Here is a 16,235-nt window from a genome sequence, read left to right as displayed (position 1 = left end):
TTCATGACAAGGAGGGAGACACCAGGGAGCAGGCTGGAAGTCAGCGACTAATGTCCAGTTAGTGATGTCCCTTTAGATTCGTGTTCTCAGTCAGTTGATTTGAAAGTTGCTTTTAACTTTAGGTAATCTGCTGCTCTAAAGTTAACAGAATCATAGAATCAAAGAATGGTTTGGGTTGGAAGAGACCTTAATGGTCATCTACTTCCAACACCCCAGAAGTGGGCAGGAACGCCTTCCAGTAGACCAGGTTGCCCAAAGCCTCATCCAACCTGGCCTTGGTTCTAAACATATATAGCTTTTTATTCTATTTCCACAGAATTAATATAAGCACACTGCATATAGCTTATGGAAGTGCTAATTTTTAGGTCAATGATGAGCTCTTCTTTCTCTGTCAAAACCAGGTACAGTATTGATTTATTGTACATGACAGGCAGGACTTTTTGTGTTGAGAAGATGACATTTTTAGAAACTCAAATGAATTTCTATAACTGGCTCTGTGGGATATCCAGCAGTTATGCCACCTGCTTAGATTACTCAGTGATTCTGTCTTTATGCACCAAAGATGGTGCTTTCAGCAGAAATAAGGCAGATTCTCTAGTGAAATGAGGGGTCCATGTCTGAGGCCTCAGCTTTAGTTGCCCTTGTCACAGTTCAATCCTCAGGCATGCAGATCTCCCCCTCCCAGGCCGCTGACATCCCTGGAGACTTGGGTTGAGGCAGTAGAGCCTTGGATGGAAAGCACCCCTGGGGCTTGCTCCTTCTCATGCTTGCTGGTCCCTATGCCAGCACCAGTTCTCCCAGCTGCACTCCAGACACTCACCACATTGCAACCTCAACACCAGCTCCAGTTCTGGTGCCACATGGCATGAGCAGGCACATCCCTCTGGCTGTACCCAGGCACTGAGCATGCAGGAATGTGTGCAGTGCTTAGCTGGTGCTGGGGAGCAGTGTCAGAGTTTGGTGGTTTTGAAATTAAAGGATGCTTCCAAACTGTGTCCAGAGTGGCATCAGATCCAGCATTGCCAGCTGGGCAAGGGAGGAGATTGTCCCGCTCTGCTCTGCACTGGAGCAGCCTCACTTCAAGGGCTGGGGGCAGGTCTGGGTGCCACAGTATAAGAAAGACATTAAACTATTACAGAACATCCAAAGGAGGCAACAAAGATGGTGAAGTGTCTCAAGAGAAAGCCATCTGGGGAGTGGTTGAGGTCACTTGGTCTGTTCAGCCTGGAGGAGACTGAAGGGTCACCTCAATTGCAGTTACACCTTCCTTGTGAGGGGAAGTGGAGGGGCAGGCACTGATCTCCTCTCTGTAGTGACCAGTGACAGGACCAAAAGGAATGGCCTGAAGTTGTGTCAGGAAAGGTTTAGGTTGGATATCAGGAAAATTCTCTTCACGCAGGGGGTGAGTGGGCACTGGAACAAGCTCCCCAGGGAAGTGCTCACAGCACCAAGCCTGACAGAGCCCAAGAGACATTTGGACAATGCTCTCAGGCACAAGGTCTGACTCTTAGGCTGCCCTGTGCAGGGCCAGGAGTTGAACTCAATGATCCTTGTGAGTCCCTTCCAACTCAGCATATTCTATGGTTCTGTAAATGAATGGGTCCCAGCCCTGCTTCAGACAGTAGGTCTCACATCTGTTCACAAGGCACCGTGAAGCTGGACCCACTGAAATCTTTAACTTGGTATGAGGCTGAAGATCACCTTCTGGGAATAACTACCGTGGGGGTAAAGGTGTAAAGGTTTTCTGATGTCATGGGACTCACACTATTTCCTTCAGTAACGTTTTAACCCATTGTTTTTTCATATGTATAGTTAATTTTTGGAATATTTTAGGCTGTGGATGGTTATGTCACTATCAAATTATTAGTGTTTAAAATCTCCTTCCTAGTATGTAGTGCAGTTCAGTGGTTTCTAAAATACTCTGTCTTAATTCTGAATTTAGGCATTCCTAGACTGAGATCCTTATTTGTCCATATTCCAGGATACTGTAGCAGTATGCACTGAATTTTGAACATATGCTTTAAAAGTAAGAACTGTGCCACTTCCATCAATGCCTCTTTTTTCTTTTCATTTAAATGTTAAATTAATAAAAAGAGAAAGTAGGCAGTACCTGCCAATGTATTTAAGATTTGCCCATTAGAGATGTCTTTGTGCCCATATGCAATTTACTGAAAATTTTAATAACAGATGTTCACTCAAGAATCATGCATAATAATGATAATCTTAACTAAGTATGCAGAAAGCAGATAGACCCAGAATAGGTTGTCGGAGTGTGTTGATGGGTTAGACAGTCTAGCAATTTTGTGGATTTACTGAATTGTCTTCAGAGCTATAAATATTCATAACATCCATGGTGGAAACAATAAAGAAAGTTTGTGGCATTGCATTTGTCATAAATTTCTTGGTATATTTAGTAAGACTTCTCTTGCTTTCCAGGTGGAGCTTCACACTCAACAGGGCTCCATCTTCTTCATTTAGGTAGTTTTTCCATAGCATCAATTTTTCTCTGTTGTCTGAGGCTTTTTTGCATGGTGATTGAGCCAGTCCTTCATATTTTGTGGGCAAAACAATAATGTGATGCTTGTAGAACATAATTGTAAAATCTTAATGAAAGGATTTTTGTTTGGTCTGTTCTCAGGCCAGGACCAGACCAATGTGCCATTAACCTTACAAATGGGAACAGATGATTGAGGATCAGAGGGACTGCAAATTGTGCTTTTTTCACTGTATCAGTTGCAAGTGGGAGCAGAAAAAGTATCGGGGACATGCTGACTTAGAGACAGTTTTTCCATCATTACCACAGGAAGTCATGACAATTTCAGGAGCTCATTTTCTACAACTGGAGGAACTCAGTGTTTTCACTTCTCAGCAATTGACGTGACTGTTTCTGTAAGACATCAGTCCATTTCAGCCAATCCCTGTTTTTTTATTTGAGTTTCAAATTAGCTCAACTTCTCAAAATAGAGCACAGTTTAAATAGATTCAAAACTTTGTAAGTGGATTTCTCACACCAGAGAGAAAGAAAGTGGCAATACGTACACCTTTCCACCAGCCTAATGCAGTCTAAACAGTGGGACCAGTAATGAAGCAAGGGTGGGCAAGGCTTCTGAAATCTTGTTTGAACAGGTTTTAACACACTTGGGTTTTAAACCCTTATTCATGTGCAGGGCACAGGATCTTTTTATGTAAATAGTATAGGGTGTGGTAACAGATGATATTACTGGGAGGAAACTTTCCTTGGCAGTTAAGTACTCCTGCAAATTCATTTTGGAGGGACACTGCCCATTTTCTCTGGAGGAAGGATGGGCAGGCCTTTTTTCCTCTTTTATTTCTTGCAAGTGTGAGGTTAAGCTGTAGAAAGATGGACATGCTTGGAAGGACTGAGGTAGAAAAGGGCAGTACTCTGTGGCAGAGCCTATTTGAGCCATTTTCTCTCCCCACACTCCTGGGTCATCTACATTAGCTTTGCTTGCTGATGTAAGGGAAGGGAGAAAGGCATTAGTACAAAGCAGTCATAGAAGAGGAGAGCAAGCTGAGGCTGCCTGTAGCACCAGCTTCTCCACACAGCATAAAGTTACTTCCCTTAAAAAAACCACAAAATCAGAGACTTAGACATATGGAGCTAAATGAATTTAAAATCCCAGGGAAACATCTGATTGGCCTCCCCATGCTTCAGTTGTTTTCATTTAATTTTTGTGGCTGTTGTAGCAGGCATAAATAAGTGGATGAAGGATGAAGCAAAAAGCTGTGAAAGAAGCACTGAGGCTGCAGTGGATAAGGTCCTTTCTCCCACAGAGAGAAAAATTGCAGCCCTTCTATGCTTAGAAATGTATAGGCAGTATGGCTTTGAAGGCAAGGCCTGTTTTTCCTTCAGGTGGTGTGTATTTTCCTGGCTCAGCTAAGGAGCACAAAGATGGATAAAGTATTTTTGTACCAACAGAGAAACTACATGTAGGAAACACTGATATCCATTTGGGGCCATATTTGGGTTGGTATCTTTGGACGGGGTATCTGTCTTTTTCATGCTACAGCTACTTTTGTGTTTATATTTGAAGAAGCAGCTTTTGGGCTAAGTGCATGGTATTAACCAATGTTTGCATACTCCAAGTACATTAGGTGATGCTATCTATCATTAGTTACATTATTATTAACACAGGGAAAATGACACAGTTCTCTGTTTCCCCTGGCATAGTAACCTCAGTGGGAAAAGTATTTATCACAGAAAGACCTTGAGTGTGCCACATTTTAGTGGTTTATGGTCATTTCAGTAGTTTCATTTGTGAGAAACAATTACTCAATGAGCACGATAGAGATCTTAAGGGATGTGTAAAAGACATTTTCAAGGATTCAGTGGAGATGCATATGCTCTGTGGGCTCCTACCAATCCACAATGATTTTTAGGGATTAGGTTAAGAAGTGATCTGGGTTGAAGCAACACAATCACCAGCTTGCTCTTAGAGGTTTGGATCCTGACCAGGGACAGCACCAAAATCACTGTGGCTGCTGTGGAGAGAATTCTTTAGCAGGGGAATCCTCTCAGTGCCTCATGAATTGCAATTATATTAAGCACACTTTGGATAGTCCCATTAGTAATTTGTTTTGAGGGATTCTTTGAGTGAGACTACGAGACAAGGAGCTGACTCCATCCATCCTGGCTGGGAGGTCACTGGCAGCTGTAGTGTACACGGCAGGTTGCTGCTTCACAAGTGGGAACAGAAAAATTCAAAGAGTGAGCAGTAGTAAAGGTCAGTATCTCTTCCACACTTGCAATCAGATCAGCAACCCAATCATTTTCATCTGGGCTGTTTGACATGAGTTCTTGACTATATCTTTTTTTTATTCAACTGAATCTTCAGAAGGTACATATATTTAGTTTTGGGCTTTGTTGCAGTGCATGAATTGTACCTCTGGTTTTCAGACTTTTTCAAAAATTTCTTTAAAAGATGATAGGGAAATGAGTTTAGCTGAAAAGAATATGTGTATTTAAAACAATAATTCAATAATCAGAGACTGAATGTGTGAACAGCAGAGGTGATCAGTCCAGGGCCATGTCTAGATCTACTGCAGACAGCTGAGCATGCAATGTGGCACATACTCTTTTAGCCCATGTTACCACCTGGGCTAAAAATAATGCCATGGTAAGAGCTTTGCATGAAAGCTCAATTCCATGAGGTCCATGGCTCCTCTAAGGTGTATAGGTATATTCATCAATGTTCCCTTCAAAGTGGATTGAAATACATTCTGGATGTTAAATACAGGAAAGTTACGTGCCTCAGGCTAACTCATTGAAAAACAAGTTTCAGGGGACAAAGATGTGGAAAGCTTGAAATACTATGTGACATCCAAACTGGAAATACACATGCTGAAAAGCAGAATGAGCTGCTACTCAAATCAAGTCCACCTTGATGAAGTTCTGAAGAAATGTCAAATAAAATTCAGGTTTGACCCTAACAGAAAGTGGTATGGAAAAGTAAAGGAGTGAAGGCATTTCTGAGCCCCACTCAGAAACCAAGCAGGAGATGCAGCTTTTTCACACCCTGAATACCAGCAACAGGAAAATCCAGTGGTGTCTCAGCCCACACACGAGCCTGGGGGGCCAATTCCTCACTGTAGCACCCCCTGTGCTCTCACCAGGAGCAGCTCCTGCAGGGCTGGCATGGCAGAGTAGAGCTGCTGAAACACAAACTGGAGACACCCACTGGCACATCAGCAAGGCGACTGGAAATGGGGATTCCTACCAGATCAGTACTGATCAGTCACACATCAATACTCAGAGACTAACACAGATTACTGGAGATTTTTGCTTAAATTAACCCACCATCAAGGAAGTCACGCAGATAGTCAGCAAAATAATTTTATTTTATTTTCAGGCTATTAAGAAAATATCTACTTGTGTTTCTGCACCTGAGAACTTACCTTTTCAGAACCTGTTTCCTAGCTTTGTTTCTTCTGTTTTACCTTTCTGTTCTTTCATTCCCATGCTTTGGGTCTACACTGAACCCCTTGCAAGCAAAACCTCTCTCGTATCTTCTCTTACATCTGCTGTAGGAGGCTTTAAAAGTATACTAAATGCCTAGTAGCCAGTGCTAGCATTCCTAGACATTTCTTATTATGTTCTGTCCAAACTAAAATTTTTGTAAATGCCATCTCTGATTAAAATGTACCAATAACTTGAAATGGAGTCATTTTCTGGTTCCCCCAACTCTGTTAATGTTAATAAAAAATAAAGTTTCTCTATATTCTTTAATTTATCCATGTTCCTGGAACACAATACTGGAAAATATTCTCTCAGCTGTCTATATTTTGTAAGACAATCCCTGAAATGATCATGCTAACATGTCATGTTGATAAGCATACAGTAAACATCTGTAGAAAGACCTTTGAATCAACTAAATTTGCTAATACCTTGATATATTATTAATTTCCTTCTTTAAGGTTAACTGAAGACTTTCAGTGAACTAATGTTTCTGACAATAATCTATATCTGGTCAATACTATAAACTGAGCTATTTCAACACCACTCCTTTAGTAATCTGCCTAGCACTTCTGTTTTATGACTGCAATACCCAGAGCATCATATTTGTTTAAAAGCCGTGACGTTCTTCGCCTGAGTTTATGATCTGGTGCTGGAAGATGGTGCTCTGTGGTATGACACCACTTAATCCCCAGTTTTCAGAGTGCAAGTTAAAGAGGTGCCAAGCAAGCCTCAAAAATACTGTGTCTAGACACTGCAGCTGGAAAAAAGAAGGGCTGTAGAGCTTGGAGAATAAGTGGTTAAACAGCAAACTACTGAGCACAGTGTTTGTAGTACATGAAAGGAAAAATCCTCTATACAAGGCATCTATATGAAGAAATACCTGCAAATGACAAAATGTCTAGATACAGTCTTCATAAAAATAAGTATGTAACTATGTATGTACTTATGTATACATGAATACACATGCATAGAAATATGTGTATGCATTTAAAATATATACAGAGATACGCAGACACATATATACCTACATGGAGGGAAAGTTAGGTATGCTGAGCAGGATATTGCATATAATCAAAAGTTAAATGCATGCTTACCCTGCAAATAAAGCAATTACCCAGGTAAAACAATGCAGGACTGATGGAATCCTCTTTCAAATGCTGAGCTGTAGGATAATGCAGGCTATAGCAGGTGGGGAGTCATGGAGTGTCCGTAGAGCCTGGGTTTGTGCTGCTGCATGGAGGAGCCCTGGGGTGCCGCCCACACCCAGGCAGGGTGTTGTGCTCACTCCTCTGCTTCCACCCTAGTGCCCAGTTCAGCTGTCTAAAGGAGGCAGGATGCTGTAAGGAGCTTAGAAATGGACTCTGGAGCAGCTGATGGGATGTACCCTGCCATGCCAAAGAGGGCTGGGACAGCCCAGGACCCAGGCACGCACCAGTCCTCAGGGAGAAGTGACCAAGGGGAAGCCAAGTGCACCATGGGCAGTGAGGCAGATCCTGGAAGAAATAACCAACAGTTTGTAACTCTTATTTATAATAATGGCCTTCCATGCTAAGTTGTGAAACCTGTAGATATAATTAGGAAGGCCTAATTATATTTTTTTTTCTTCTACCATGTTGCTTAAGTGCATATGTGAGTTGAGGCTTGTTGGAGTATCAAATCCTGCCGGAGCAGGGCTCCTGCATATATGAAGATCTGATGTTTTCCATTCCTCTCATTACACACACAAATTTCTAATACGTTTAATTCTTTGATATTCTTGGATTATAAAGTACAATTTTCTGAAAGTCTGAAATCATGAAAGACAAAATTTCAAATCCAAAAATCTCTCTACGTATCTGGAATAGAAAGCAATAATGGTGTTTTTTTCTGCGGGACTCAGTTAGCAGTTCTGGCTACTTAACCTGAATGCACTGAGTTAGGGAAAACTCTTGCCAGCTGCACTACCCAACAGCAATTAAACAGGCAACACACTCTCTGTAGCTTGAGAAAAAATAAGATTTGCAGGAGACCACTATACTCACAGCTTGAAAAGTGTGGCAAAATCTTAGCCCAGTTTCTTTCAACACTATTCTGTATAGGACACCCTATAAAGGGTGTAAGATGTACACTTTTGAAGAGAAGTCTATGGTTGCACTTCCTGTCTTAATGCTATTTGGACACGTATTAATGTCATTAATATTAATTAACATGTTAATGTCAGGGAGGCCTGTGCTTTGTTGGGTCAATTACAAATTAAATGAACTCCTAATCAATGCACATGAAACTGAATGAACTGATGACAGGTGGCTCTGGTTTAAATTGAGAAATCTATTGAAAATACTGAAATTAAAAACACCAGAAAAAAAAAAATCCAGTCTTGAGTAAAGAATGATTTTGTTTGTGTTTTTATTTCTGAATGGAAGGGAAAAACAGGACTATTATGCTTGAATGTTGAGGTCAATAAATTATTTCCTTTTTTTGTTTGTTTGTTTCTTTAGGTATAAAGCTATAGTAAGGCCAATGGAGATCCAAGCATCCCATGCACTGATGAAGATTTGTGTGAGAGCTGCTATAATCTGGATTGTATCCATGTTGCTTGCCATCCCTGAAGCAGTATTTTCAGATCTGCACCCTTTCCACGACAAAGGGACTAATAAAACCTTTATCAGCTGTGCTCCTTACCCTCATTCAGATGGGCTGCATCCCAAAATTCACTCAATGGCATCATTTCTCATATTTTATATTATTCCCCTATCTGTAATTTCAGTGTATTATTATTTTATTGCTAAGAATTTGATCCGGAGTGCTTACAACATCCCTGTGGAAGGCAATGTGCATGTGAGGAAACAGGTAGAGATTTTACTTTCTTCAAAAATCCACATTCGCTATGAATCTGGAAGGAGAGAGGGAATACAGGGAAATTTATACTGTGACAGACCGTGTCTGTTGTACTGATTTTAATAGATTGGGTGGGGTGAAAGAATTAAAATGGATGAAAGGAGCCATGATTCAAGGCTAAACAGTTAAAGCATCTCCTCCTGTTTGTAAGTTCAGAGACTTTGGCAGAGTGGTTACCATGGCAAGCATAGCAGGAGACCCTTGCCAAAGCCTGGGAAGGTATTGACTAGGATGCAGGGGAAGGGGCAGAGCAGATGCAGTGTTTGCAGATTGAGGCAAAGGGGTGATGTGGGAGAAAATCAAAACTTCACAAAGTTGCTGTCAGAGAGAGGACCTTGGATAAAGCCTTGCCTGTTTCTAAACAGTCTATTTACCTTAGCATATTTATCTTACTTGCCTTACCTCTTCTTTTTACTGAAATGTGCTGCAACCTCAGCTAAACCGACACAAGCCATTTATAGCTAGCAATTGTCCACTCAACTGCACCCAGCTGACACCTCCACCTTAGGCTGACCCAACACAATCATCTTACATAGCCTTCAGGTGCTATGCTGAAGCAGTAAGGCTGTAAAGACTTGGGTTTTACCCATCAAATGATGTGTGATCCCTGAAATCCTTATCCTTTTTCCCTTCTGGATGTGCATGAATCTTTTCCCCTGCAGGCCATTTCTCTGCTGATTTGATGGCTGTTTTGATTAGTGGCAGAAAAGTGAGCAGTACAAGCAGCCCTTTCCCCTTTGGTTTTGGGAAGAGAGCTCTAAAGCAAGCAAAAGGCCAGGCTGGTCTAGCACCCTCCATCCCTCATTCCCGTCCTGCCGTGCATTCAAGTGCTATATGTCTCCATCTGAGATAACTGGTATCGATTTCTTTATTGCATTGCTTCCTTTCTTTATAGTGCAGATGTGGCCTCAATAGCCCTATATCAAATTAAGAATACATTTCAAAAGAATATATGGTTTAGCCAAGGAGAGCCCTTTCTCAAAGGATTTAATTTTCAGCCTGCTCGCTGGAGACATTATCACCTGGTGCATGTCAGTCCTTCCTGAGCTCAATGGCCTGTTTTTAGTCAGTGCCATTAAAGGGGCACAAAATAAAGTCAAAATGGGCTTGCTATGTTTCTCCTGCCTGGTTGCTGCTTGCAACTGTCCTGAGAACAGATCAGCTCAGTTTCTGATGTACCTGTGGAGCCTGGAAGCAGAGTGAGGACGGGGCAGTGTCCTGGGAGTCTGGCCAGGTGCTGTGGCCACAGTGAGGCAGGAGCAAGGGCAGCAGGACTGAGGCTAGGAGCAGTTGCAGGCCATTCACGTAAGTATAAGTACACATAAGTAAAAGAAGCGGAATGCAGCAAATTCCCTAGGAGTGTCTGGGAAGCATTAGTGGGATTACCACAGAGGAGAACATTAGGGAGCCCTAAAAGGTCAGCAGTTACATTTTCCAATCATGCAAACTCTGGCTTTGCAACCTCTCCCAGGGAGCCGTGCATTTTAGCAGGTTTTTCTGGGCAACTCTGTCCTCTCGTTTTGGGCAACCTCCTTCACGGTTTTTGTGTTCATTAGGAAGAGAGATGTGTTTTTCAGTGGCTTTGTTATCTTAATATGCAGCACTCATCGACAAAAAGACAAGGTATGGTTTACCTCAACTCCCCTGGGTTGAGCAATAGCTTTGGGTTGACTCCAAACCTGTAGAAGTAAAACAAAAGCTGGTCTGCACAAAGGTTATACTGTGTGCTAACTGGCTTTGTGAAAACACCTTTCCCTGACAAAGCTCAGATTATATCGAGAGGTGGTCATCCATCTGTTCACCACCTGTAGCTCTCTCTTGGTGGCTCCAGTGCTTTCAGCTGAAGGGTCCACCTTGCTGCTGCCTTGGTGTTCCTCTAAGTACAGAATGTCCTCTCTCTCTTTCTCCATCTCCTTCAGACTCAGAGTGCTGCACTTGGTCTCAGAGGGCTGTGAGCTGTTGACAGCACTTTTGTATACATACACCACATGGCCCCATGGCAGAATGTCCTGCCTGTGAGCTTTGAAATATCCCAGACTCCTACACAATAATTAATTATAATAATAGTAATAATAATAAGGTAATTTATTAAAATTACATATGATTGTATATATTATGTGTGGATCACTAATGCAGATTGTCCACACTTTTGTTGCCAGAGCTGAGGTTTTGCAAAGTTACAAGCCATTGGAATTTTATCTCTAAACAGGAAAGGAAAGACTTCTTATGTAATAAATTTTCAGAATTATTTGTTTATAAGGGAAGGGGGTTGACGAGAGACAAGGATAGTTCTCGACTGTTTACCTGCAGTCCAGATTTCCCTGCTCTGGACATGCCACCTGCCATATGTTAGCTGGAAAGCAAAAAACAGTCAGCCCCTGGTCTGAGCTAGGAGTAGCAGCTAATCTGTGTTTCCCTTTCTTTGAGCAGATTGAATCCCGTAAGCGCCTGGCCAGGACCGTGCTGGTCTTCGTGTGCCTCTTCGCCTTCTGCTGGCTGCCCACTCACATCATCTACTTATACCGGTCCTACCACTACTCCGAGGTGGACACCTCAGTGCTGCATTTCATTGCCAGCATCTGTGCCCGCATCCTGGCATTCACTAACTCTTGTGTCAACCCCTTTGCTCTCTACTTGCTCAGCAAGAGCTTTCGGAAGCAGTTCAACAACCAGCTGCTGTGCTGCAGAGCTCGCCTCCTCATCCGCTCCCACAGCATGGCCAGGAGCACCACACGAATGACCTCCCTCAAGAGCACCAACCACTCCCTGGCCACCTTCAGCCTGATCAATGGCAACCACATGTGCCACGAAGGCTGTGTCTAAAGGGCGCAGTCAGAGACATCAGTTGCTGAGCGTGGCTGCTGGACTTTGCTCGGTGGGGATGGTGAGCAGCGCACGCACGCCTGCACACGCGCATGCAAGGAGGTGTGGTGTGCTCAGAGAACTCAGAGGAGCTTGAAGCATCCAACATTTCATCTGGGGCTGAGGTTGAAGCATCCAGCATTTCACCCTGGACTGAGGCATCGCCAGAGCATCAGATCATTGAGCACCAGCCCACAGGATCTCCCTGGGAAGTGCTGCTGTGCTTTCAGTGAGAGCAAAATGGGCACCTTAAGATCAAATCTTTTTTGGCACTGCAGAATCTTCATCACTTCCTGCTCAATCCCAAATTTATGCAGACTTACAGCAGTGATAAAGACCATATCAGGTGCACACAATCTGTCAGAACAGTTGCATCCATCACTTCATGGTGTAATGTATTTTGACATATAAATAAATCCATTTAAATAAGGTAAATACTTTTACAAAGGAGTTCAGTGTAGGTCATTTACAGACTTTCCAAGTATTTATTAATGTTCTGAGTACAGTATTAATTCATTGTCTAAAAGATATCAAAAGTTTACTGGGGCATGTCTGTGGCCCCATCTGAAATGAGCAGTATCTTACACCACGTCAATGTGAAAGCAGTAACGTGAATAAATGTGAGTTGGAATATGTTTACAGCTTTCAACCGTGTGAGCTTTTGCCGTGTTGTGGAAGAGACAGCAGGGCAACTTCCAAGCATTACTGTTTTGTTCTTCCTGTCTTCAAAGGTATGATATAGTGAATGTTCCATCACCTAAGTGGTACCACAAAATTTTAGCTGGGTTTAACTAAGGGCAGGCAATAGCAGAAGCTGATGTACATCTATTTTTCATGTAGTAGTGCTTTGTAAAGCACTAGTTTTTCAGCAAAAGCTATCAGCAATGCAATTTGTGATCTCCAACCTACATTTTTTTTCTACTGTCTTCACAGAAATCTGTGGAGACAGAGTGACAAAAGTGGCTAACAGATTGGAGAAACAGGTCCACTCTAACGTTTGCTCCAGAACAATTCCTGTGCCAGGTACCATCTATTCTGGAACAGGAGCACAGTGTCCTGCAGATATCAAACTCCTGAAGCACCTGGGCTATAAGACACTCAACAAAGCTGCACACCTGATAAAAAAAACTGCTGCCAAAGGAGACCATAAACCAATCACTGTAGCAGAATATGCATTTTTTTATGGCCCTTATCCTCTTTGATGATGATCCTTTTCATTACACCAAAAGATAAATGAAAGCTGGTAAAACTTTGTCCTGAGTTTGCTCTGTGTTTGTAGAAAAAGTCATGTGTGCAGCGTAAAAGCACTCAGCCCTGTGTCTGCAGCTGCTTTGGGATGCTGGTGGGAGCTGCTATCTCCAAGGGCTCAAACAGGCTCTGATGACAAAGGCAGAGCTCTGAAAACTTTGGCTGATTTTCCCTTTTGTCCTCTGGATGAGATTGGACATGCAGGTAGGTGAGCTCAGGACGGGGCCCCACCACTGTGCTGCTAAGGGTAACACTGCCCTGTTCCCCCACCAGCCCTGGGCACTGCCACCTGTGTGTCACCCCCTCCTGCAGCCATAAGGGCCCCCACATCCCAATCAGGCTGAAAACTGGAATGGGTTTATTTTACAGATGAGTCAGTTCCCTTGCTTGGCTCACTGTGTCACTATGATGTTAATTTCAGTTTACTAAGCTATGTGAGGTCCTCATTTATTTAAAGTTTCAGTACTTTCCTTAATCTTTACTGTGAAGCCATATACAGCACCAGAAACTCAGTCTGCAACCATTTCAGAGTTTGTTTGAGTTCCAAGCTGTTTATGACATTTCAGAATGAGAAAAAATTATCTGGCCTAAGGTATTTTTATTAAATATTTTCTTAAGCCTTGTAAGAATTTAATCAAAGGCAAGCAGGAATTACATACTTCAACAGCAAACACACTAGGTGTGCTACACAATGTGTCCTCCTGTTTGGTAGCAAGAGATTACTGTTGTTCTACAAAAGACTTCAAAAGTTTCTGAATTTTTGTTTCTGAGGGAAGAGGCTAAAATCATAAATCATGAATCATAAAAATGAAAAAATTATAAATATGGGGAAAAGAGCACTGTTATAACTCCCTTAGGGCTATGCTGAATCAAGAACCCTGTCACCTTGAGAAAGGTGGTGGGGAGCTATGAAGATTTAGCACTGTAGATTTTAGTAAGTACTATTGATTATACACTTTCCTTTGAAACAGAGCTAGTGACTCCTCCAAGAACAGAAAAGATGGTAATGGCTCTGGTCTGAGAAGTGCTTTCCAGGAGTGCAGCTGCAGGATGTCCACATGTGTCACTGCCTCACTCCTACCTAAGTTGCTCATTATTATTTAGTGATGGACTTGGCACTGCTGGTTGAACTCGATGATCTTATAGGCCTTTCCAATCTTAATGATGCTGTGATTCTATAATTCCTTTTAACTTTGTTTTTGCATCTGATAGGCATAAATTTAGGGGGAGCTCCATGCAAAATGCAATTGTTTCATCAGAATCTAAGATACATACAAGTTATTTTAATATTTAGAAAATTAGATCAAGTCTTTTCAAATGAGTTGTCAATTTTCATTAACATTCTTCATTTTATTCAGATCCCTGGCTCCCTGTTCAATACCATTAAGAGAATTTGGTGGGTCTGTGAAAAAAAAAATACATTGAAAAAAGTTCCTTGCAAAAAGTATTTCGAAACATATTTCACAAATTTGCACTCATTTTTTAATACCATTGAAAGAGCAAACCTGAGATCAGAATTGTTTCTATTTCATCCTCATATTAAAATAATGAAAAATACCAATGCAGCAGTTGAGGTCAGGGAATGAAGGAAGATTCAAGAAATTTTTCTGAAATATCACAGAATGTAACTGAAATATTTGTAGCTGCAATTTTTCATGTGTGTTTCTCACTCCTTGTCTCATTACCTTGGTTTCAAACACACGATGTACTTTACACTGCTGCAGCAGCCTGATCCCTTATCGAGGGCTCTGGCAGTGTTTGCTGGCACAGCTGCAGTGCTGATTCTTTGAACCTGGAGCGTTTTCTGCAGCCTTTTGTTTGTTTGGTAAATTTTCAAAGTGCCAAAGATAAAACCTGTGCCCAAGCATAACCCAAGAAAACCTGTGCCCAAGATAAAATCTTGGCAGGCAACTCCTGCACTGTGCAGTCAGGTAACTGCCCAGTCCTGGGGGGCTTTGCAGCCCCTGGCTGTGACCCTGGGGTGGCTCTCCACCCTCCTTTCAGCTCTGCTCTCTCCATCAGCACTGGGAGCATTGCAGTAGTGCCTCAGACCATGTTGTTTAAGGAATGCTGTGCTTCAATGTCCCTGAAATGCCTGGCTTCTGGGAGACTGAGGAATTTTCCACACTGGGTCCATCTCTAAAAGTGGAAAGGTGAAATTCCCCTTGAACCAGGAAGCCCTTTGGGTTCAGTCTGCCCTGCCCTGTGTGACACATGGCATTTCAACTATCTGCAGGGTGGGGGTGTGGGAAAAATGGTCCCTGGCTCAGAATGTGTTTGTTAGACAGTGGGGCAGTGTTGCTGTTCCCCACAGTGCAGCTGTGCTTTCCTCCTGGGTCACAAGTGCTACTGGGCAGAAAGTCATTAAAAGTACATGGCTGCCATTTGCTGAATCCATCTGAAATGCAAAACCAGTGCTAAACAGGGCATTAGGATCCAGTATCTGAAGGGGGACTACATGGAAGCTGTAAAGGCACTTTTCATCAGGAACTGTAGTGACAGAGCAGGGAGCAATGGGTTCAGACTGAAAGACAGAAAATTTAGGTTTAGACACACAGAAGTTATTTAATGTGACAGTGGTGAGGCACTGGGAGAGGTTGTCCAGAGAAGCTGTGAATGCCCCATTCCTGGAAGTGTTCAAGGCCTGGCTGGATGGGGCTCTGAGCAAGTCTAGCGGAAGGTATCCAAGCCCATGAGAGGGGGGTTGGAACTAGATGATATTTATGGTTCATTCCAAACCAAACCATTTTTTGATTCTATACTGAGTTATGTTCAGGCTTATACTGAGTTATGTCCATGCTTTCTCAGGAGAAATTAAATAGGATAAGACATTGTTCTTCCTTAGGAATTTAAACCTTTCTGAGATTCCTGAATTCCCTTACTGAACCTGGTGGGAGATGAAAATGCCAAGTAAATCACAGCTTTCACCTGTTGTTGCTTTAGTTTAGGATTATTCCATGCAATTTGGCACTAAAACTATGTATTCTAGGTTTGAAAAAATCACCACAACAGTTCAAAAAGTATAGAAACTTGCTAATACTGACACCAAGTAAACACTTCCAATTCCTCACCTCTGTCCATGAAGGCATTTTTCTTGCATTATTTCCAAATATTGCCTTTTAGAAAATGTTTAAATATGAAAAATCAAACATGTGTGATTCTGCTACATGGCAGCAATAGGTATAAGCAAGAAATACCAGATGGTGGAAAGAAAGAGTTTTACTTTTAAATGCAAATATTTATTTATGAAAATATTGTTGAAGTCAAATAG

General features: G+C 42.2%; 1 protein-coding gene across 2 annotated transcripts in view; it reads left to right on the top strand.

The window, feature by feature from the left end:
* The window catches only part of GRPR (gastrin releasing peptide receptor), a 29,500-nt gene extending 16,531 nt beyond the window's left edge, over window positions 1-12,969 (top strand). For both annotated transcript variants that reach the window (XM_086880011.1, XM_086880010.1), the window contains 2 exons: window positions 8,455-8,806; window positions 11,285-12,969. In XM_086880011.1, the coding sequence (XP_086736137.1) occupies window positions 8,455-8,806; window positions 11,285-11,677 (745 nt within the window). In that variant the 3' untranslated portion in view covers window positions 11,678-12,969. The remainder of the gene's footprint in view (window positions 1-8,454; window positions 8,807-11,284) is intronic.
* The last annotated feature ends 3,266 nt before the right edge of the window (window positions 12,970-16,235 follow it).

This window comes from Cyanistes caeruleus, chromosome 3, assembly GCF_971803275.1.
Source record: "Cyanistes caeruleus chromosome 3, bCyaCae1.hap1.1, whole genome shotgun sequence".
In the NCBI taxonomy this organism is placed as follows: domain Eukaryota; kingdom Metazoa; phylum Chordata; class Aves; order Passeriformes; family Paridae; genus Cyanistes; species Cyanistes caeruleus.
This window is presented reverse-complemented; position numbering and strand designations above follow the sequence as displayed.